The sequence below is a fragment of the Haliotis asinina genome, chromosome 14 (genome assembly GCF_037392515.1).
Source record: "Haliotis asinina isolate JCU_RB_2024 chromosome 14, JCU_Hal_asi_v2, whole genome shotgun sequence".
NCBI classification, from domain to species: Eukaryota; Metazoa; Mollusca; class Gastropoda; order Lepetellida; family Haliotidae; genus Haliotis; species Haliotis asinina.
Window position 1 is genome coordinate 53,736,443 of NC_090293.1, and position 23,284 is coordinate 53,759,726.

The following is a 23,284-nucleotide window of genomic DNA, read 5'->3' on the forward strand; positions in this document are numbered from 1 at the left end:
TTCGACCACCTGTTACATGAGCCCTTCGTTATGCAGTGAGATAGTTTGTAATTATTTCTTGTCTGTTTTTCAACCGAGTCGTGACTGAAACAAGTTAAACATTAATGCTAGGTTTTGGACTATAAAAGCTGTCGACAAAGGACAGTTAAAGAACTGGAATATCACAGACAAGGATATAAAGCTTGCGTCTCATTTATAATGTGTGCCTATCCATAGCAATACGATACAGACAGGGGACACAGTTTACCAATATCCAGATTTCAAACTTTCCTGCAAGATATACATGTATACCGATCCTCATTAATAATCATTGAATGGAGTAAGAAGTGGTGTCTCAGGATGTTTTTATTCCTGGTTTATCTGTGTTACCGATGATGTGAACATGACTAGACAAAACAATGTCACTTTGTCCAGTATCGAGATCATTGGAACAGTTATTTATATATGAAAATCTTGATCACAGAGACTTATATGAAGTAACGGTAGTGCTGGAAATTGTGTCACCATCCGTAGGTCTAGCTGTACATATAAATGTGAATGTATCATATTTGTTTCTTAATTCATTATAATCTTGTTGCTAAACAAATTAATTTCTTTCAGTTTCTTTTATTTAGTCAATGATAGATTCACCCTGTACATCCTGACTGTTCCACAGTCGTAAATTTGACCTTACTGAATTGTCCTTATCGAATATATGTGCTGTAGATATTACGCAATGCGCTGTAACATTGCTTCATGGAAGTTCCTACACAACAGATTCCATATTGTCACTATGAATCGTAGAAGTTTTCAAACTGAAAGGCAAAGCCTCGGAACCGGTAACAGGTAGAATCTTATCACTTTAAACTGTCACTACAGACTCGGACATTGACGATCGAACAGTTTAGAGTGGATCATATATAGTTGCACGAGGTTTCCCCTGGATGCCCTTTCTGACAGATGGGTATGGCTTCACTCTTGCAAAAATATCCATGAAACAATGGAAAATCCCAAACCGGCCCCTCTACTTTTGCTACTTATTACAAGAAAAAAGTCCTGGAAACATTTTGTCCAATATTCTCCAGTGTCTATAAGAAGCCAACCGGTCTTAAATTATGCCCGAGGAATTTAAAATTGTAGAATCTATACAACGGTATACTTCCTTGGTTTCATATACGTTTGACTCTATGACAGGATGTTTCATTCTGGACTTTCCCACATCATGAAGACCGCTCACAGATGATGAACTATCACCAATAAAAGCACGATATTTTTAATTTGCTCATTTGTGTGAGCGAAGAAAATACAGCTTGATATCTGAACGACGTAGGTGTATATGAAATGGATTTATATGCTAATGCATAACGTCTTTCTCAAAAAATCAAAACTGACCCGCAAGTAAATGTCAAAAATGGATTTTCTTCTATGAGGTCAAACGTCGACAGAGAGGTCATGCACGTATAAAGATAAGGGGGCATAACTCCTCTATGCTTTACATTAGGTCAATGAAACTCAGATCCCATGGAGAGAATTTGCTGTGGATACGGGACTCCACCCCGCTAGGCCGCTACCCGCTAGTCCGCGACGGGTAAATGACGTAATTCAGTACCGCTAGCCCGCTAAGCTGCTGTGCTGTTTTAATAATTTACTCCCTCTGTTACCGCTACAACTGATTAATGCAGACAACACCTCGGATAAGGAAAACTAAATTAAAAGGAACAAAAAAACCCAAAAAAACTAGTCTGTATTATATCACCATTTATTTCACATTTTCACATGACCACTTAACTCCTTTTACATAAGCTTTTATTGACGTTTCAATCTCATCTTCGGTACACACTGTCCATCGTGTGTCCAATAGCACCCAAGTACGAAGCCAGGCTACGCTCACATAGCATGTACTCAAGTCCTAATCTTTCAAGGCGATTGTCAATGTCATCATAACGTCGGCGACGTCGAGGAGCAGACTGTCCTGACTCCAACTGTCTCTGACGGTTTGCCACAACACCACCTCAACCCATCTTTCTGAATTTTCGATTTGTAGAAAATATAGTTGTCCAAAACTGCAACCTGGTTTCCTCTAGCACCCGTCACAAATCCAACCTGTCTTTCCATTATTTCGGATTTCTGACAATATCCGAACATTGTCGCTTTTTAAACCCTCTCCATGATTTCTAACAAAACATTGCAGAGTAATGAAAATGAAATGTACGTAACAAAACATACTCATCTTTACCGGAAATCATAAAAATAACATACCACCCGCCGTAAATTCCATGATAGGGTATCTATTATAACACTGCTGAGACTGATCTGTACGTAACAAAACATACTCATCTTTACCGGAAATCATAAAAATAACATACCACCCGCCGTAAATTCCATGACTCTACTTACCGTCTATCAAAGCATTGCAGAGTAATGATATTAGAGTAGGGAGGGAGTAATGAGACTGGAACAGCCACATCGCGGACTACCGGCACACATAATCATTCGCGGTCTAGCGGGAGCGGACTAGCGGGATGATGCCGGATACGGACAGTATATTTCTGTTATGTTTTGTTCATCGTGAACCGAACTATTCCAATACAAAGGTCTCCAATGTGAGTGGATACCTTTTGGTAGTTTCACAATTTATATTAAGAAAAGATGCCAATATACTACACGAGAAAACATGTAATAGCGATTTGGGTGGCCCTATCCGATACATAATTTAGTTCTTAAAATTCCCATACTCTCCTGTTTGTGTAGATGTATTTTGATTAGTTTTAACGGCGTAACAGATACATCTTCAAATGTAATGAAATAACTGAAAATAATGCGACATTGTAGTTGACGTCATGGCATGTTTTCTGCATTTTGTGACTTCGGAAAAAGACGACACTGTTTTGCTGATTCGTATATAGCTAACGTAATTTCCACTCAATGTGTAAAAGTCCTATTCCAGACTTCAACACTTAAACAAGTTTTGAATATATATTGTTTCAGTTAGATATTTCAGTTACAATATGTTTCAATCTAATTTGAACTGATTGTATCATCGAAAACAATGATAATGAATCATAAAACGTTTTTGACAAACTGTATTGTAATAACTGTTTTGTCTATAAAACGACACAAACACATTAATGAACAAGACATTTCCTTCCTATACATTTCATAAACTGTATAGATCATTTTCATTAATGTTATCAGTTTTGTCTATCAGGTTGAATCAAATCGATGTTTATTATCCTGTTCATATGACTGCAATATCAGTCCCAACGTATCGAGTACTGTACGTCACAGGAACAAAGGGGCAATTTGCACTTATGGTTTTCAATGATCCATTTGTCGCAGCTGACTATGGAATAGACGTAATGTAATAGGCGTCTCAATACCTGCCTTCTCGAAACGTGATTTTTTAAACACTATCCAGTATGGTTGAAAGCGCACTTTTGTCTTTCGTGTAAGTGTATTTTCGAAAACACCCCAACCGATACTGGGTTCATCGGCGACGTTTCCGAATTTATCATTACTGGTTACGTTATAACTTGGTATCAGTGATCATTAATATGTTTTTTTGTGAAATTCAGTACGCACAGTATTTATCCGATTTTCACATTTCAAAACATACAGCAAATAACTCTCTGAATTGCGATTTTGTATAGTGTGAATAATGGCGACATATACCATGAAGCCTGTTTTGAAAGGCAATTTTAAGCACTTTATCTTGGTCTGAGATAATAGTGGATGGTAGCAAGAAACAAGGAATTTTCTGCAGAATTCATGTATGTATATGTGCGTGGAATATGTGGAATAGGAAGGACATATACATGTATATGTCCCTGTGGCATACAGGGGGTTATGCCTTATTGTTCAGTTCAGCTCAACCTGATGAGGGGGCTAGGATAAGCCCCGAAGTGTCGTAAAATAAACTCAAGAAGTTGCAATTCATACAATTTGGAAAATTTGTGTTGGAAAAAAAAACGTTGAAGAAAACGTAACCTTACATTCACGTCTGTAGGGATTTAGTAACACTCACCCTACATGAAATGCATGTGCAGTGTGAAATTGTGTATCATTTTGTGCTGGAGCCTATGATTGTAGGCTATAAAAAAAGGCCTATGACTGTATGCTATGAAAAAGCCGTATGGATTGGTACTCTGCATGCATTGCTTTAAGCCACTATAGACGACAAGAGAATGAAAACACTGACAGAAACTCAACGATACAGCGACATCGGTCGTTTACACGGATGGGCATCGCAGCATGAGGTCACATCACTGGGTCATCGCATGAACCGATTCCCAGTGACAAGACAACTTCGTGCTGCTGGAATATTGGCAAACTGACCGTTGTGTGGAATGGCCTTGACCTTCCAGCATGGCAGGAACCCTCTGTAATGGTCATCACTGCATCACTGTCCATTGTTACAATGTCATTTTGCTGATAAAACACGTACATTGCAGTGTTTTTCATAATACATTTTCGATTTCATCAAAGGGTTTACGAGCTTAGATCTCATTCCTCAGGAAATTATCATTAAAGGCGATATTTCCATCCTGATACAGAGCAGGACCCTTGTCTGCTGGACGCTCATGGTCTTGTACAGCATGTTACAGGACCCACACATATCCACGACCACACGCTAGATGTGTTCATTACCACACACAGTAGTGATCCTGTGGTAGCTGATCCTGGATTCTGTAACAAGAACGGTAACTCAGCTGGAGATCATTTTGCAATAATCTGTGACCTCTGCGGTGTCAAACCTGAGTTAAAGAGACAACCATCTACCTTCCGTATATTCAGTGCTATTTCTACCCAGTAGTTTATCAAGGATATGGAATCCAGTGAATTCCTACAGCTCACAAATGGTTCACTGGATGAACTTTTGGCTGTCTACATCAGCGGTTTTCACACAATGATAAACATGCCCCCACAAAGACGAAGGTCACAACACTGAGGCCTAACTCTCCATGGTGTAGTGATGAGCTCCGCGAACTTACGCCCCAGCGACGTCACTTAAAGAGGCTCTGGCAGAGGTCTCAGCTTCTTCTATACCGCCCGTGATGAAGCATTATAGACCTGTCTCCAATTTACGTTTACATCCAAATAAGAGAAGGTTGTGTTTTCTTGTTTAAGTCAGCTTCTTCAAGTCAATAACCTGCAGGAAATGTCAAAACAGATGTGGACATTCGACTGAAACTTCCCTCCTTGCGTGGACACCATGACATCATCAAAGCTCTAGACAATGAAACTCCAGATGCAATGATGTTGATTGATCAGTCATCAGCATCCGAGCTCATAGATCACGGCATACTACTACAATGACGACTATGGTGTGACAGGAGAAGCCCTATCATCGGTTTAGTCCTATATTTTAACCAGAACACAGAGTGCGGCAATAAGATGTGCAGTGTTTGAGTGTGCTGATATTTATTCCCCAGGGCTCCGTTTTGGGACCGGATCTTTACTGTCTGTATTCAAATCCGATGAGCAACATCTGCCAACACCATGATCTCTGCCGTATGGTTTATGCGGATGATACAGTCTGGGATTCCTTGGATGCCCACTCTGAGAGCTTTGGAAGCCTGAGTGTCAGATGTCATCGACTGGACAAACAACAATATTAGGAAAAAATGAATTTATTATTTTCAATTCCAAGAACTATAAAGTTCATACCATGATATGCAATTACTGTGAAGAGCCTTGGTGTTCATTTCGACTAGAAACTTGCTACCAGGTCAGAACTATTTCAGCCATACGCAGACACATCACAGAAGACTGTTGTAAGACTCTAGTACACGCTTTAGTAACATCTAGACTGGATTATGGAAATTGCCTTCTCTGCGGATTACCTGAAACACTCACCAATCCTCTAGAGAAGGTCAGAAGTGTGGGCTAGACTCATTACCAAAACTGGTCGACGTGAGGAGATTACCCCTATGAGTTAGAAGAGTTAGACAGAGATGCCAGTATAGGATCTTGGTGTATGCTTATAAATGTCTCCACGGTTTGGCCCCATACTAACTCGTTGTGCCATATCCTGCTGTCAGGTCACTCAGGTCAAAATCTGAATTTCCTTTCTGTCACGTACAGTAACGTACAGCGAGGTATGGCTAGATGTTTTGACAGCATTTCAGCTAATCTTTTGATTAGCCTACCATTCAACCTACGAAATTGCTCCTCACTTGACATTTTAAAGAAAGCTCTGAAAACCCATCTTTTCAAAGCTGCTTATTTTACATAATGTATCATTGGTTTCATCACTGTGTACAATTTTTCTCCTTTACGTGTTTTACCAAGCTTTAAATATTTTATCCTTTAGCATCACTTGCATACCATGGAGTGGCTTCAGATAAGCAAATAAGGCGCTAGAGAAATCTTATTCTGATTGGAAGAAACGCAGTCTGGGTACTTTGTTTTCGTCGTACGTTTTTGTATGTACACACACAGGCACACAGACACACTCGCGCATGAACATACTTAGTGATTCACTCTACACGTTATCATTATTTTCATGTGGCACAGTGATCAACAGGTTGAATTAATATGCTAGATAACAGTGATTGCTGTTTCAGAACTTCAGTTTAAACAACACTTCATGTTAGAAAGTGAGAAAATTGACTAATCACTGCAAATCAAACGACTTATCAACTGTCCATTATACGTTTTATTTAACTTAGAACGATCGAAACCGTGAAATGAATGTCAAACGGCAAATGTCGTAGCGTTTAATCACGTTAATTGACATATCGGCTCTTTCAGGATATTTCCAGATTTAACCGTTTATGGAAGTAATGTGCATGCGGTTGGGAAGCAGTGTATGGACATTGATACCATTACTCCAAACACTGAAAACACAACCATCAGATGGTCTAACTTGTAAAGAGACACAACGCACATTTAGCATTCAATCTGGGAAGGATGTCTAAGGTTTCCCCAGCTACCGATAGTTCATTCAGTGAAACCGATGATGTACAGGACACACTGACATGTATCCAGAAACTAATAGCATTGTCTGGGTTATCATGGGACTATCAACATTCGAAGTCAACCAAATGGTGCAATGTTTCAGTGGTTGCTTCAAGGATATATTCGAGTTTTGTTTCCATACTTCTTACTCAGAATTTTATCCAGATAATACCATACTATATGAAAGCGGGATCATTCATGGAAACAAGTCTTACCATATCAAATACCATCGCACTTTTCTTATTTCTAACCTACTGGGCTCTCAGTACCGGCATCCACAGCAAGATCCGTATATTCCACGAACGTCTTCGTGAGACACGGTTGAAGTCTAACAGTTCTGTTTCAGCCACTAGACTGAAGCAGAGAGTAAAGACGGCGTGTGCAGTTATTCTTTTCGTCTCGGCATGTGCCTGTGTTTCCAGTGGATTAGTCCTGAGCACAATGGGTGACACATCCAGCGATTGGTACTGGCCTTCACTTGTATTATCGTCGATTGTTGGTGGCGTTACCACTCTGCTAAACTATTCATTATTGCTTCTGTTCTTGTCCATCTCCCTCCTTCTTACTTATGAGTATGATAATTGCACCCTGAGACTGTCAAAGGCTTGTGAAGTGTCTCTCAAAGAAGAGGATATTGAGGACATTCGAAGTTACCATGCATTCCTAACAGATCTGGTGGAACATGTGTGTTCCCTCATGTCCAGACACGTCGCTGCTGGCTACGTCAGCTCCTTCCTCATTGTGTGCTTCTGTCTGTACAGCATCATCAACGACGAGAAATCCATTGCGAACATCGGTATTGCTGCATTTGCCTTGTATATGTCTATACTGAATCTCATCGCCCTCACCTACACTGGTGTCAGACTACACGAAGCGGTAAGTGTAACATATTATGCTGCAATGAAATATCAGAACACTGCAGACATGACATGGATGACTGATCATTTGGGGTTATTTTCTAAACAATTCAGGCTGATAATATCCCCACTTGAGTAATTTAATTATCTATTCGTATAACACGTCACATTTTAATTCTGGACTCACAAAAGTCCAGAAACTCTCCACACCGTGGCCAGTCTCTCACAGGGCATTTGGCAAAAATAAACATGCAGCTGTTATGAATATGTTATAAGGATGAAAAAATGGAAAAGGAAAAAAAAGCGAAAACTCAAAATTTAAACTCACTCGCCCATGGGCATGATATTTATAACATCACATTTTAGTTAAAAGTTGCATGCATTGAGCTTGTTAGATGTGTTAAAGATTAATGGAAAAGGCGAAGAAGGACACCCAAACTTGGCAACTTAGCCTGCTCCAGTGAGACGACACGGTTCAGTGGTTACAGATGTATGGCCTCTTGTCCGCTCTGCTTATTATATTAAGAGTGGTGATGTAGATGACGGTTAAGCAGGAAAATTAGGTGATACAAGAATCTGCACCGAAACGTCGCAATCACGCAATAAAGAAGTTGTTATCCATACAATTTGTCCTATTTGTACATCTCAACTTCTAAAATACCACTCAAATAAGTTAACACATGTGATCTAGCGAGAGTTTTGCTTTCTTCAGCATGTTTTGGAAGGGGTGGCCGTGGTACAGCATTTATTCTTTCACTCATTCACACATGTACTCCTTTCTTTTATTATTTCTTTCATTTATTCGCATATACTTCTTGCTCTTAATTCGTATTATCGTTGATATTGATTGATTGATTGATTGATTGATTCAAAGATTTCGACTGATGCAGTCAACTGACTGAAGAACTGTCAAAGGCAGTCGAAGTTGCGATGGAAACGAACCAAGTCACTGTGTGCGTTGGAGCATGACGAGGCGCATGTTAATTAGTACAAATGGTAACGAAAGCAAACGAGTGACCTATCCCTTTGTCGATTAGGTCTGAAAATATTCCTGATCTGAGCAATAGGAGAATATAAGCCGGGACGGACATACGAGAGTTACTAAAACGGATCCCAAAATATTAAAACGAAACATGCTAAACTGAGTAGGTACACTTAAAACTACTGGGTAGGTACACTTTCCAAGCGTACGTTTTTGCCCACGATAGAATGCATTCAACAACGGAAACTTTGACAACATACTGTGTGTCACCCAGATAGAAACACAGCCTTGGTGCTTTGTGTTTCCTTTGTGATGGGTTTTACAAGGCCATCGGTACCCAAATGTACAGCTCATGCTGTTGATCACGGTATTGTCTGCTCCAAACTCGATTATCTACAAAACACCGCCGTATTGCTGGAATATTGCTGAGTGCGACATAAAACTAAACTCACTAAATTATTTGTCATTAGAATTTTATCTATTTTTTAGTTATATGTTTGTAAAATACAGAAAACAAGAAAATGAAAATATTTTCGTCCACGAGCGAGATTAGTCGAATTAAGAGCAGAATGATTTCAATTTTTGGGGGTGTCATGATACTTATAAATACAACCCCCAAAACAATAAAAAAAATTATGTATTTTGAGTGGAAGTGCAGATTCTTGTAATCAGCGGAATTAAGTCAAAATGAGTTAAATTTAAGTTAAGTTTTGTGCCATGATACTTATAAATATATCCTCATTCATTTACAACCTCCAAAATACAGGAAAAGATGTATTTTGAGTAAAAGTAATTATTCTCGCATATTTTAAAATCACCCTGAAATGAGTCGAAATCAGTTGAATTTTGTGTCACGATACTCATAAAGGCACTTTCAATCCTTTACATTCTCCAAAACATTGGAAAAGATATATTTGGAGTAAAAGAAAATATTCTCACCCATGAGCCAAATGTTTTCGCCCATGGGCGAGATTTTTAAAACATTCGCTCTTAATTAACGGAATTAAGTCAAACTAACCTGGATATCGTGTCGTGACACTCATAAATATCCTTGCATTCATTTCCAACCTACAAAACATGGAAAAATGTATTTTGAGTGAAAGTAAGTATTCTCGCTCATAGGTCGAAATGTTTTTTCGCCCATGGGGGGCAGTTTTTAAAGTAGTTCTCAGTTAGCGGAATTAAGTTAAAATGAGTTGAAATTTCTGTAATGATACTCACAAATGTACTGTCATCCATTTACATCCTCCAGAACATGTGAAAAGATATATTTGGAGTAAAAGGAAATATTCTGGCGCATGGGCCAAAATGTTTTTCGGTCATGGGTGAGATTTTGTTAGTTGCTCTAAATTAACGGAATTAAGTCAAAACGAGTTGAGCTTTGTGTTATGATACTCATGAACATACGTTCATCCATTTACAACCTCCAAAACATGGAAAATATTCTCATCCATGGGCGTAATGTATTTCGCTCATGGGCGAGATTTGTTTTTAAATCGTTCTAAATTAGTAGAATTAAGTCAAAATAAGTTGAATTTCCTGTTACGACACTAATGAAAATACTGTCATTTATTTAAAAACTGCAAAACATGGGAAAAAACATGTATTTTCATTGAAGGTAAATATTCTCGTCCATGGGCCAATATGTTTTTCACCCATGGGCGAGATTTTTAAAAATCGTTGTCAGTTAACGGAGTCAAGTGACAATGAGGTGAAATTTGTGTTCATGATACTTATTAACATTTCTTCATTCATTTACAACCTCCACAACTTTTATTCTGGACGAAATTAAACATTCTCGCCCAGTGAGTTTAAATTTTGAGTTTTCGATTTTTTTTCCCATTTTTTCATATTTAGCATCATGCTTATTTTTGCCAAATCCTTGTGAGAGATTGGCCACAGCGCGGAGAGTTTCTGGACTTTTGTGAGTCCAGAATTAAATTGTGACGTGTTGTATTTAAATTTATTTCGAATTCCATACATTGTTCAACTCTGCAACTGAATGAAGTCATTAGGTTTGGGATGAACATTGTTGTATTTTCCCCTGTAACACTACCATATATCCTTCCAATTGAAACATTGCAGACGGTGGAGTTTGGAAGAGAAAAACTTCGAACCACTGAACTTCCTGTGAAAAAACATCACTTCTGTTTATTACCTCGATGTTTGTTTACAGGCACACCGACCTCTGAATCTTCTCCTGGACATGACTGGGAAATATATGCCTCATAGAGTTACTGGACTGGTAAGAAAACATCATATCAAACTCAGAGCCTCTTCATCTAGACAGTCTCAGTCTAGAAATAAGAAACGTTCAATGCATATAAAATATTACGTATGTGTTGATATATGTACTTATCCTCCTTGTATTTCCAAATAGGCTGAATAGGACGATCACGTTGGTATATGTACGTCATGATTATCCACTGGATTCCATATAAGCCATTTCTACACGTGCTTCAGCAACACACTCAGTCAGTTATACCATAATTAACTCAAACTATATCTCATCTCAGCTAGAATCTCTTCTCGTGTTTAAATTTGATATTCATTCACAAATTATATGGACGTCAGGGCATATAAAACTGCAGTGCAGTGCAGTACAGTTATGAATGAAGTATCCATACATACGCAAGCCATCAGTCATTACCTCAGTGTTCTTACTGTCCAAATGCACATGTTTGATGTTGTTATTTAACATGACATGCATACGTTGTATTGTGTACATATCATGCTTTTCTTACGTTATGTGCATCCAGCTGCAGGTCACACTGTTCGCCAACAAGTTGTCTCAACGTCAGATCGGAATCAGTGCTTTAGGCCTCATGACCATCACGAAGGACACGATCCTAACGGTATGTTGCTTAGATATTGGTCAGAATTCTATTCTCCACTATGTGTTGTTACGTGTGGATGAAACATATTCACCTCGAATCACCATAATGGTATTACAGTAGCGGTACAATTTCATGGGCAGTATAACACAGTTATTGCAATAAAGACAGCGGTGGTAATATTCACCTCACTGCAGCGATGGTGTACTTTCCAAGATTAGGGTACTAATACGTGGTTCATTAGACACTGGACAGGTTGTCTTATTGCTGTATACCTTTGTGGGCGCTTTCTATATACTGAGTCTCAATAAAGCATCCCACTGGTCCTCGCCGACTATCCACGAGTTATTACAGATAATCATAACACACACACAAAAAAAAGAATATTGCCACATAACAATGGCATACCAATTGTCAGATGGAGGCTCATAATATCAATCACCGAATTGTGTCGATGATGTACAATGCCCTTTGCAACATTGGACTTACTTCTTGAGGCGTTAAACAAAAAAATAAATTTTCTTTCCTTCTCTCACAGATCATCGGTACCCTCCTTACCTACGTTTTCATCGTGATCCAGTTTAAACCAGACCCAACAGTTGGAATACAACGCAATGGCAACACTACGACAGCATAACTTGACCAACTCATATTTGACTTGAACTTCTCGCTTTTTGCATTTATGGTCATGAGTTGATTTTTTTGTTGCTATGGAAACACAAAAGATCATGAATCGAAAGTATTCAGCTTCCATTACCTGCACTAAGAACTCTTAAACGTCCTGGAAGGCACATAGAATTCAAGTATTGATATAGAGTAAATTTGTTTGAATCGCTCACGGGAAATATCGCGTCCACGCAGTATAAGTATATTTGATCTGAACTCAACGTGTTGTTCCTAATGGCTATTTAGCTTTACCTTGTAATGTTTTGATATTGTCATTGTAATTTTTGCCCTGCAATGTCTGATGTTTGCTAGGATTATAAAGAATATGTATTGTGCACCCTAGACACACGCATACAACAAACCTAGCTTTCCTCCAGTGACTACCGTTTGGGCCAATGAAAAAAACTTTTAAAGCAATCTTATCTACCAACGCAAAGCCATCTAGACATGCATCACGTGAGGTTATAGGTTTTGTAAGAAAACGCATATGTCAAACAACGAACCTTTCTCATAGAACAAGCCGTTAAGACCTCCTTCCGACCAATCAGATGAGTACATTCCATGATGAACTGTTACAGAAGTATCTTATGATACAAGTTCATGCACAATGCTGACCATTAAGCAAGTTTTACTACAAATCTATACACTGTCCTCAGTAAATGACTCTTTCTCAATTCAACAGTCTATAGAATATAACAAATGCTATTTTGACCATATAGTAGCAAATTACAAACTTATATACGCCGGGATGCCATTAACCCGTGTGCAATCTATATTTTTCAATAAATGTCAATGGAACAACGAAAAGCACATTATGAATTTATGGCACAAGCCGTCTTTGCACTCAGACACATTTAACGTCAGACATATCTTTCACTAAATATAGCACTGGTCAGGAAAAACATTCTGCATCTAACCCAATCTTTTTGAGCTGCTACGGAAGCTATCATACAATCTGTAATACATGTATCTTGACTACTTGCTTCTTGTTGGATCAGTGTCTGCTTTTATAGATGTTGTTGTGATGGAGCTTAGAATCTACGGTGCAGCAACATCTGGTGTGACATGTTACCTTGTGCTTGTTTAATTATGTAAATCTATACATGTATGCATGTAATGGTAATCGTAAATATGAGATTAAAATGACTTCGGAATCGTTTTCTTTTCTTTTTCATTTGTTCTGTAACATCCGCCATGCAGTACTTGCTTTGCGTGTTGTTATCTTCGACGTGTAAAGATACACCTCAAGTGCCTTCAAAGAGCGTTTTGAGATACAAGCAATATTTGCTATATTGATAGCAAAGTTCTCTGACAAAAATAGGTTGTAGGAAATACGAAATTATTAACAGAAATTGTAAAAAAAATAGCGCACCCAGGGTAGTTACTTTTCGCAACAGACATCTCGAGTCTTGTAGTAATTCTTTTAATTCTATCTCTATATCTCTCACACATATTCATTCTGACACATATGCAAACATACACACACATGCACGTAAACACACAAATGCACACAGAAAAGTTTCACCCAAGAATGTATTCTGAAGGGCAACACACTAATAAAGCAGATTACAGGGAAGAGTTCCAGAACCTTAACGTAATTACCAACTGTCAGTTAAAGGCTTTGTCGCAGCTGAGGACAATCTGGTGCATGTGATGACTTCACATGTCCTTCATAACTATCACACAACTATAACTTGTAACAGTATGTCATGTCATTTTGTTGTTTTCTTCCCTGCCTTTATAAGAATAGACATTGATGTTCATGTTTGTTGTCATTCTGTCAGAACAGTTGCAGTGTTAATGACATTACCGGATATATAAGCAAACACAACTAGTGGATTTTAAGCTTAATTAGAGGAAGCAGAAATGTTTGCCAACAAGCAATTACGCCAAGTAGTTTGACTGATTGATTAATCGGCTAATTAAAAGTTTTTCACAGCCTAGGTAAACAAGCCCTGTCAAAACAGTATCAATTCAACTTCATTAAAACTACTCCTTCAAATACTTGTGAGACGTAGTGGAGAACAGGTTAAAGAGAAGGTCTAGCCTACAAAGGAAAGGCAAAGATTGTATATTATCAAGATGTTGAAGATTTTCAGAAATACCGTTGGTACATTCAGTGAAACAGATGATATGGAGGACATGCTGGCAAGTATCCAGAGACTGGTAGCTTTGTCTATTTGGTGACCTGCCGGATTTATGCAAGTTTGGTTTGCATATTTTACATTCTACACTCTATCCAGTTGATGCCATACTATGCGAAATCTGAATCGTTCATGGGCGCGAGTCTTCTATTAGCGGACAACATTTTGGCTTTGCTATATTTGACCTATTGGGTTCTAAGTACCAACATCCATAAAAAGATTTACATCTTCCATGAACGTCTTGAGGAAGTACACGTTAAGTTTGACGGTTGTGTTTCGGGCACGGGACTAAAGCAGAGAGTGAAGATGGCGTGTGTATGTATCTGGTTTCTAATTGCACTGTTCTGTGTCACCAGTGGCTTAATCATCGGCATGGTAAAGGATGCATACAATGGTGATTTCTTTTGGCCTTCACTCATTTTGACGTCGATAATTGCTGGCTGTTCCGCTCTGCTAAACCATTCGATACTGCTTTTGTTCTTGTCCATCTCCCTCCTTCTTACTTATGAGTATGATAATTGCACACTGAGACTGTCAAAGGCTTGCGAAGTGTCCCTCAAAGAAGAGGATATTGAGGACATTCGAGGTTACCATGCATCCTTAACAGACCTGGTGAAACATGTGTGTTCCCTCATGCGCAGACACGTGGCTGCTGGCTACGTCAGCTCCTTCCTCATTGTATGCATCTGCCTGTACAATCTCATCAGCAATGACATGTCTTTTCTCAAAATAGGCGTCGCCACCGGTTCTGTGTACTTCTCCATTTTACACCTCATCGCCCTCACCTATACTGGTGTCAGACTGCATGAAGCGGTAAGTGTTATAAAGTGTGTTGGCTTTAGATGATCTGTAATTCATATGGATATTTTCGAATGTCATGGTTTACACAAGCATTCTTATGTTATCTATTCACATAATCCCCGAACAGAACATTTATCAGAGTATACAATGTCCCAGTATAGAGAAACATTAGGATTATAATTCGCATGAGTTTACAACAGTTGAGAGTATTGTTCCTTGCCCACAGAAAGCAGTCTTCTAATCATTTGTCGCGGCGGAGAATTTATTCATGACGAGCATACAGTATAACTATGAAGCTGCCTGGAGATGACCTATGTCATAGTTACATAACTTGTCTCATATTAAATTGTCTTTTTGTCTGTTAAAATGTTTTATTATGAACCGCTCTTAGTAACATAGGAAATTACCATGTTTGCATGCAGGCACATCGCATGACCATTTTTGGGTGACTTATTATTTCAATTTGGAAATCGTCACGTATCGAAAATAACAAGTTGACAGTTCAAATATTGTTACCGTTTCTCGTCGTTTACAATATCTATGCTTGAACAACAAACACTTATTCATTACTGCTGCCGAGCAGAAACATTTAGCTATATCACGCCTCGGTGACGACGCGAAGTGCGAAAAGCGTGCATCGACAAGCCTTTAGTAACGTGCCGTGCATTGAGGTCAAACGATCAGCTGGTGTCAACATGGCAGCAATGAAACGTGTTGTGTTGCGTGTTTTTTTGTTTGTTTTGATCTAGTGACAACATTCAGCTAGATAAATGCATTATCACACCGTGTCGAGGGAAATACGGGGTTTTATCAGTCCCGAGTAAGGTTATATTTACCCCGGGGAATCAAACACCGTATGTCCCTCGACACGATGTGATAACTTATAAAAGTTCCCGTATTTCCCTCGACACGATCACCCGGAACAGATGTGATAACTTATAATACCACCGTGATAGTGCTGCAATATTGCTAAAAGCGGCCTAAAACTCACTCACTCACAATGGAGGTGTAAAATGACATTTAAACATCATCAACATTATTGCTATTTAGTGTCTAGCGATATCTTCACTCGATGGCTATTCGGAGTGGCTGTGCTTAACGCAGATTCATATGCCATTTGCAGCAGTATAATTTGTTGAAGAAGATTAATATCCTCGAACCTCCATAACATAGTCATTACGAGGGGCCCGGTTTATCTCTTTTAAGGTAATGGAGTTCCTGAGACATTCAGCCCTATTAAGCCCCCAGTTCTCGTGAACGCTTTTTTTTGGAACAAATGTTAACGGAGAAACCTTACATGCATTTATCATGGGCAGGGAATTATGACTATTGTTATAATAATAGCGTATCATAGCCGAAGAATTATAATTATTGTTACTATATTTAGATCTTCGAATGATATTATTAATAACAGGTCATTAAGGAGTAATGAGATAAGAATAACGATATAATTCAAAATTATATTTAAAATAAATGACAAATAAGGCCTGTGAGGTAGGATACATAAACAAGGTAAGAAAGGGTACCTAACAGGTAAACGTCTTCTACCTGGAGGGTAATGGCGTTGTTACATACCTTGAAACATGTGCCGTCGGTCACATCAAGCAGCACGTATTCCACAGGATACAAGGTTTGACTGTTGCCAGGAAAATGGTTTATTTGCATAGACACCTTGTCTTTTTAAGCGGCGTTGAAACGAATTGCCTCCAAAGGCAGTTACATGTATATTTAACAGGGTGTAAACCCGACAGGCATCTGATTTGAGAATGAAGTGAGTTAGGTTTTACTCCGCAATATTCCACCTATATGGCGACGGTTTGTAAATGATCGAGCCTGGGTCAGACAATCCAGTGAGCATCGATCTACAGGATACGATGACATGTGAATGAATTCTATGTATCAGCACAGAACATGGTAGACAGATATATCTATAGTAGCATTAATGACATAATGATTGTATGAATAAGTTATCTTCCAATGTAAGGTTTTAAATCCACTATGGTTATTTAGCAAAATAGTCTATAAAGAAAACATGACAATATCCTTCACTTCCCAGAGAAAGAACCGACCTTTTGATTCATCCTGCTTTGAAAATTATTTCATTTATACTTTCCCGTTTGATACTATTCGAAAACAATAGAAAAACGTTTTCCATACATCGAGGTGACTAACTGTAGTTTTCACATGCGGACAGTTTTTGCTTGATATTACAACACACCTTATCCGTTTCTGCATAAAGAACCATCAGAGGAATTGTTGAAAGTTTGATAACATGCTGTTATGTGCCATAGCTTTAGATCGCTAAATATACAGACTGTGCATTAAAACCTTTCAGCTGTTTGGTTTGTAAAGCGGATGTAATGACAATCAGATCGATAAATGATTTGTTAATTCACGCTGATTTCGCATCAGTACTTCCACTTTCATCGTCACAGAAACTGTTACTTTATTACTGATCACACTGAGGTGTGATTAGAGTAGAGAGCCGTGAGATCGCAAGCTCCAGTCTGTGGGAAATGGTGAAGGTTGTCAACAATGCCGTTGGTACATCCAGTGAAACACATGATGTACGGGACACACTGACATATATCCAGAGACTGGTAGCATTGTCCGGATTATCATATGATTATCAACAGCCGAAGTCTGAAAAATGCTGCAACCGTTGGACAGGAGCTTCACGAATATATTCTCTTATGGTGTGCATATTTTACATTCTCAACTGTATCCAGATGATTCCGTTGTATATCGGAGCTAAATCTTTCAACGACGCAAGTGTTACTATCGTAAACCACATCGTGACTCTCTTAAGTATAACCTTTTGGGGTCTTAGTACCAACATCCACAGCAAGGTTCACACATTCTGTGAACGTCTTAAAGAAGTACAGTTGAAGTTTGACAGTGGCGTTTCAGCAATGAGACTGAGGAAGAGGGTGAAGTGGACATGTGCATGCATTACGTTCCTTGCAGTTTCGATTTGTGTCGGCACCGGAGCAGTTATGTCCATGATAAGTGACACATCCACTTCCTTCTTTTGGCCTTCAATCGTCTTGTATTCGATAACCGGCGGCTTTATCACCCTGCTAAACCATTCGATATTGCTTCTATTCTTGTGAATTTCTCTTCTTCTGACTCATGAGTATGATAATTGCACGCTGAGGTTGTCGAGGGCTTCAGAAGGGCCGGTGAAAGAAAAGAACATTGAGGACATTCGAGACTACCACGCATCCTTAACAGATCTGGTGGAACATGTGTGTTCCCTCATGTCCAGACACGTGGCGGCTGGCTACATCAGCTCCTTCCTCGCTGTATGTTTCTGTCTGTACAACATCATCAACGATGCCAATTCTTTTACAAGCCTGGCTGTCTCCTTATTTGCTGTGTGCTCGTCCATTATGCATCTCATCGCTCTCACCTATACTGGTGTCAGGCTGCATGAAGCGGTAAGGGTTAGAATACTGTTGTGAAAGGTGTACGATGACATAAGTAATATAGAAAATTAGAGTATGAAAAGAAAAAATACTGAAACATCAGACATTGATTCTATGGTTGGACATGGCTGGGCTTCTTTCATGCCCTGTTCTTTAGACGAACCCATGTGAACCGTGTTTTATGATTCAACAATAATACTCATACTGAAGTAAGAGATAATTAACGCAGAATCAGTTGATGACAATACACATTAGACAGATTAGACGTCGTTCATTTCATGCCAACATCCGGAAAAGCAGAGCTTTTAAATGAAGATAAATGTACTATCAACGGGCGAGAATGACAGCCAAATACGTGCAGTGATAGCTTCCAAGAATGACAGCTTCCACTGTATTTTAATATAATAAGTGCACTGATAATTATTGTTGCAGAAACAAAGTGAATTCTGTTGTCTCGTACTTTCTTTCAAAACACATGTAGTGATGATGCCAAGTATTTTCAAAAAAGTGACCATTTTCAGGTATTATAATAATTAAAATCATTTTCTTCATCATGTATGTATGTATGTATGTATGTATGTATGTATGTATGTATGTATGTATGTATGTATGTATGTATGTATGTATGTATGTATGTATGTATGTATGTATGTATGTATGTATGTATGTATGTATGTATGTATGTATGTATGTATGTATATATATATATATATATATATATATATATATATATATATAAATATATATGTATATATATATTATGTGTATTTGCTATGTTTTCTGCCTTTGCCACAATATAATTGATAAACGAATGAACATAATGACCTAAAAATACTACCACGTAAAACCTGTTGCGAACTCTGTGATACAATATTTTGTTATTTTCATGTCATGCCTTATTTGAAAATGACCCCATCTGCAACACAGTAACATTCCTGAAAACAGAACTAGGAAATTGATAACGTTCTAATTAAAATGCATACATAATTTGACAAAACTCTAACTAAAGTACATACATAATGTATCAAGGCCTTAAATCCTTAAATAACTTAACTGCAACATATTCATGGTGAATTATGGCAATTACTATTTGGTCTTGTGTTGAGAAACAAAGTGACAACAAACATCATTGCGGACGATGGCATTATAAAGGATGTTACTGATGACGTAATGAATCTGTGATCAATAAGTATTTCAAAATCAATGTTGATTTTCCGTGGTGCAGACAGCTTCCAAAATTGTGATTTGACAGAACAGTCAGTTCAGAAATAACGCCGTTGCCTACTTCCTAATGAATTCACCTAGTATTGAAGACTCTCCACGACAGATCGACGTTATTTCGCGAACAGAATTCCATCAACCAAAGTACAGTTCCGTAGCATCAAACACAAAGGTTGTTTTAGTGAAAATGGTTGACTATATAAATTCCTGTTTGTTATCATTCTCACGGACCATTTACCATGGATATGACTAACTGCAGTTTTCAATTGCAGAAACGATTTGCTTGTCATTACACGAGATTAGCGGTTAGAGTAGATAGCTTTAGATAGCCTTGTAAATAGGCTTCCATTGAAAGCTTTTAACTGTGTAAGGTCGGAATGGAAATGTGATTACAGTCAGTGCATAATGTTATATTTACTCACACTTTATTCGGCTAAGCACTTTAGAGCATATTGGAACGTTTGTCACATAACTAATGCGTCGCCACGAAAAACCGGCATCGCACACTGAGTTGAGAACGGTACGAGCTGAATGTGCAGTGTGATTATCCATCACATGTTTGTTAGCCAGGGTGTGGAAGATGTCTAAGGTTATCAAGAATGCCGTGGGTACGTCCATTGAAACAGATAATGTACTGGACACACTGACAAGTATCCAGAGAGTGGTGGCATTGTCCGGTTTGTCATGGGATTATCCGCAGCCGAAGTCTGAAACATGCTGCAACGGTTGGACAGTAGCTTCACGGATATATTCTCTTATGGTGTGCATATTTTACATTCTCAGCTGTATCCAGATGATTCCGTCGTATGTCGGAGCTAAATCTTTCAACGACGCAAGTGTTACTATCGTAAACCACATTGTGATTCTCTTAAGTATAACCTTTTGGGGTCTTAGCACCAACATCCACAGCAAGGTTCACATATTCTGTGAACGTCTTAAAGAAGTACGGCTGAAGTTTGACAGTGGCGTTTCAGCAACGAGACTGAGGAAGAGGGTGAAGTGGACATGTGCATGCATTACGTTCCTCGCGGCTTCAACTGGTATGGCCACCGGATTATTTATAAAGATGATAGGTGACAATTCCACTTTTTTATTTTGGCCTGTACTAATTATGTCTTCCATAACAAGTTGCTGTATCACCCTGCTAAACCATTCGATATTGCTTCTATTCTTGTTTATCTCCCTCCTTCTTACGTATGAGTATGATAATTGCACATTGAGGCTGTCAAGAGCTTCTGAAGGATCCGTCAAAGAGGAGGATATTGAGGACATTCGAAGTTATCATGTATCCTTAACAGATCTGGTGGAGCATGTGTGTTCCCTCATGTCCAGACACGTGGCGGCTGGCTACATCAGCTCCTTCCTGGCTGTATGTTTCTGTCTGTACAGCATCATCAACAATGCCAAGTCTTTTACGAACATGGCTGTCACCTCATTTGCTGTGTGCACGTCCATTATGCATCTCATCGCTCTCACCTATGCTGGTGTCAGATTGCATGAAGCGGTAAGGGTTAGAATATTATTGTAAAGTGGGTAATGACATACATAATGCAGAAAAAAACACAGTATGAAAAGAAAAATGGTACTGAAAGATCAGACATTGATTCTATGGTTGGACATGTCTGGGCTTTCCTTCATGTACTGTTCATTAGACGTACCCACGTGAAACGTGTTCACGATTCAATTGTTTATGCAAGTATACTGAACTAAGATAAAATTAACGCAGAATCAATTGATGACAATACACATTAGACAGATTAGACGGTGTTCATTTCATGCCAACATCCGGAAAAGCAGAGCTTTTGAATGAAGATAAATGTACTATCAACGGGCGAGAATGACAGCCAAATAAGTGCAGTGATAGCTTCCAAGAACGACAGCTTCCACTGTATTTTAATATAATAAGTGCACTGATAATTATTGTTGCAGAAACAAAGTGAATTCTGTTGTCTCGTACATTCTTTCAAAACACATGTAGTGGTAATGCCAGGTGCAAAAAGGTGACCATTTTCAGCTAGTATTCCAATCATTTTCTTCATCATATATACCATATATATATGTATATATATTCTGTATATTTGCGATATATATATCTGTGTGTGTACAGGCACATCAACCTCTGAATATTCTGCATGACTTGGCTGGGAGAAATATGCCAGATCGAGTAATTGGACTGGTGAGAAAAACAGCTGTCACTGTTAACTGGATGATAAGTCTTCTTGAGTTGATTAGATGTGTTCCTCTAATTATATGCAGATGTTTGTTCAGCATAAATTCTATGACCCGAATTTCTGAATAAGTCAACACTGATTTATGAATGTAGAATGTAGAAAATATTCCAAGTTCGAGTACATTGACTTCCATGCATAAAGAGTCCACGCTTACTGTCACCCCATGCCGGACAAACGAAGCCAATCTGTTTTCAACGTCAGTGTTACTTGATTACTAATGTTTACTAGCCAATGGTCAACAATCGATGAATGACAAACATGTCTCATTGGTATGGCAGCATTGCGCATGTCAATAACTGAGCTTATCAACAAGGAAATCAATTGACGTTTTAAATAATTGTGTTGTAAGAACAGCTTACAAGTGATGCTTGTCTTTGATGACGTTATATTCATGCAAACATAGTTATTTTATGAACAAAATGGCTATATGAGGTAATTAACACACATACCTTTGTGTCTCTTCGTTGAGAAAGCTACCCATTGTATAATACGTTGTGATGAAATGTTTACGTTGTCTTGTGTCACTTGAATATTTATCTTACGATCTGTACATCTAGGTCACTCTGTTCACCAACAAGTTGTCTCAACGTCAGATCGGAATCAGTGCTATAGGCCTTATGACCATCACGAAGGACACGATCCTCACGGTAGGTTGAATGCAAGTACCCCTGCTCGCGATATCCGCGATAATATTTATAAGGTTGCAATATAGAATAGTTCTTAGATGATGTAATATGCATGCATAGCCTCTCTCGTGTACGTATTTATCCTTACATTAAGTTGCTTAGTGACAACCGGACAGAAGTGCCGAACAGGATCTGTGGTCAGATTCGATGATTTAATATTGATACATTTTCATACCTTGTCCTGTCCAGTTTCAATTATTTATCATACAGCTGAAAAAATGTTTGAGTGTTGCCATGGAAATGTAATAGAAATAACAACAACTGCTTTTTGCTCTTTGTGTGCACAGATCATCGGTAACTAACAAAAAGATAACTAATTTTCTTTCTTTGTTCACACAGATCATCGGCACCCTCCTCACCTATGTCTTTATTGTGATCCAGTTTAAACCGGAATCAACTGGTGGATGTCGACAAGATGGAAACGCTACGGCAATATAGTTCGACCACCTATTCCATGAACCCTTCGTTATTCAGTGAGATAGTTTGTAATTATTT

General features: G+C 38.5%; 2 protein-coding genes across 2 annotated transcripts; both read left to right on the plus strand.

Moving 5' to 3' along the window:
• Positions 1-7,380: 7,380 nt before the first annotated feature.
• On the plus strand, positions 7,381-12,249 carry LOC137261504 (gustatory receptor for sugar taste 64a-like). The gene is made up of 4 exons (XM_067799259.1): positions 7,381-7,815; positions 10,955-11,023; positions 11,544-11,633; positions 12,151-12,249. The coding sequence occupies exons 1-4, from the start codon at positions 7,381-7,383 to the stop codon at positions 12,247-12,249; spliced, it is 693 nt and encodes a 230-aa protein (XP_067655360.1).
• Positions 12,250-20,722: 8,473 nt separating this feature from the next.
• On the plus strand, positions 20,723-23,284 carry LOC137262289 (gustatory receptor for sugar taste 64a-like). Its single transcript, XM_067800105.1, has 4 exons — positions 20,723-21,376; positions 21,980-22,048; positions 22,661-22,750; positions 23,129-23,284. Exons 1-4 carry the CDS (start codon positions 20,915-20,917, stop codon positions 23,225-23,227), a joined length of 720 nt encoding a protein of 239 aa, XP_067656206.1. The 5' UTR covers positions 20,723-20,914; the 3' UTR covers positions 23,228-23,284.

Coding starts and splice junctions, on each gene's coding strand:
- LOC137261504 (XM_067799259.1), top strand. CDS start 7,381: ATGGGTGACACATCCAGCGATTGGTACTGGCCTTCACTTGTATTATCG. Junction 7,816..10,954: donor GTGTCAGACTACACGAAGCG/GTAAGTGTAACA, acceptor GTTTGTTTACAG/GCACACCGACCTCTGAATCT. Junction 11,634..12,150: donor CGAAGGACACGATCCTAACG/GTATGTTGCTTA, acceptor CTTCTCTCACAG/ATCATCGGTACCCTCCTTAC.
- LOC137262289 (XM_067800105.1), top strand. CDS start 20,915: ATGGCCACCGGATTATTTATAAAGATGATAGGTGACAATTCCACTTTT. Junction 22,049..22,660: donor CAGATCGAGTAATTGGACTG/GTGAGAAAAACA, acceptor CTGTACATCTAG/GTCACTCTGTTCACCAACAA. Junction 22,751..23,128: donor CGAAGGACACGATCCTCACG/GTAGGTTGAATG, acceptor TTGTTCACACAG/ATCATCGGCACCCTCCTCAC.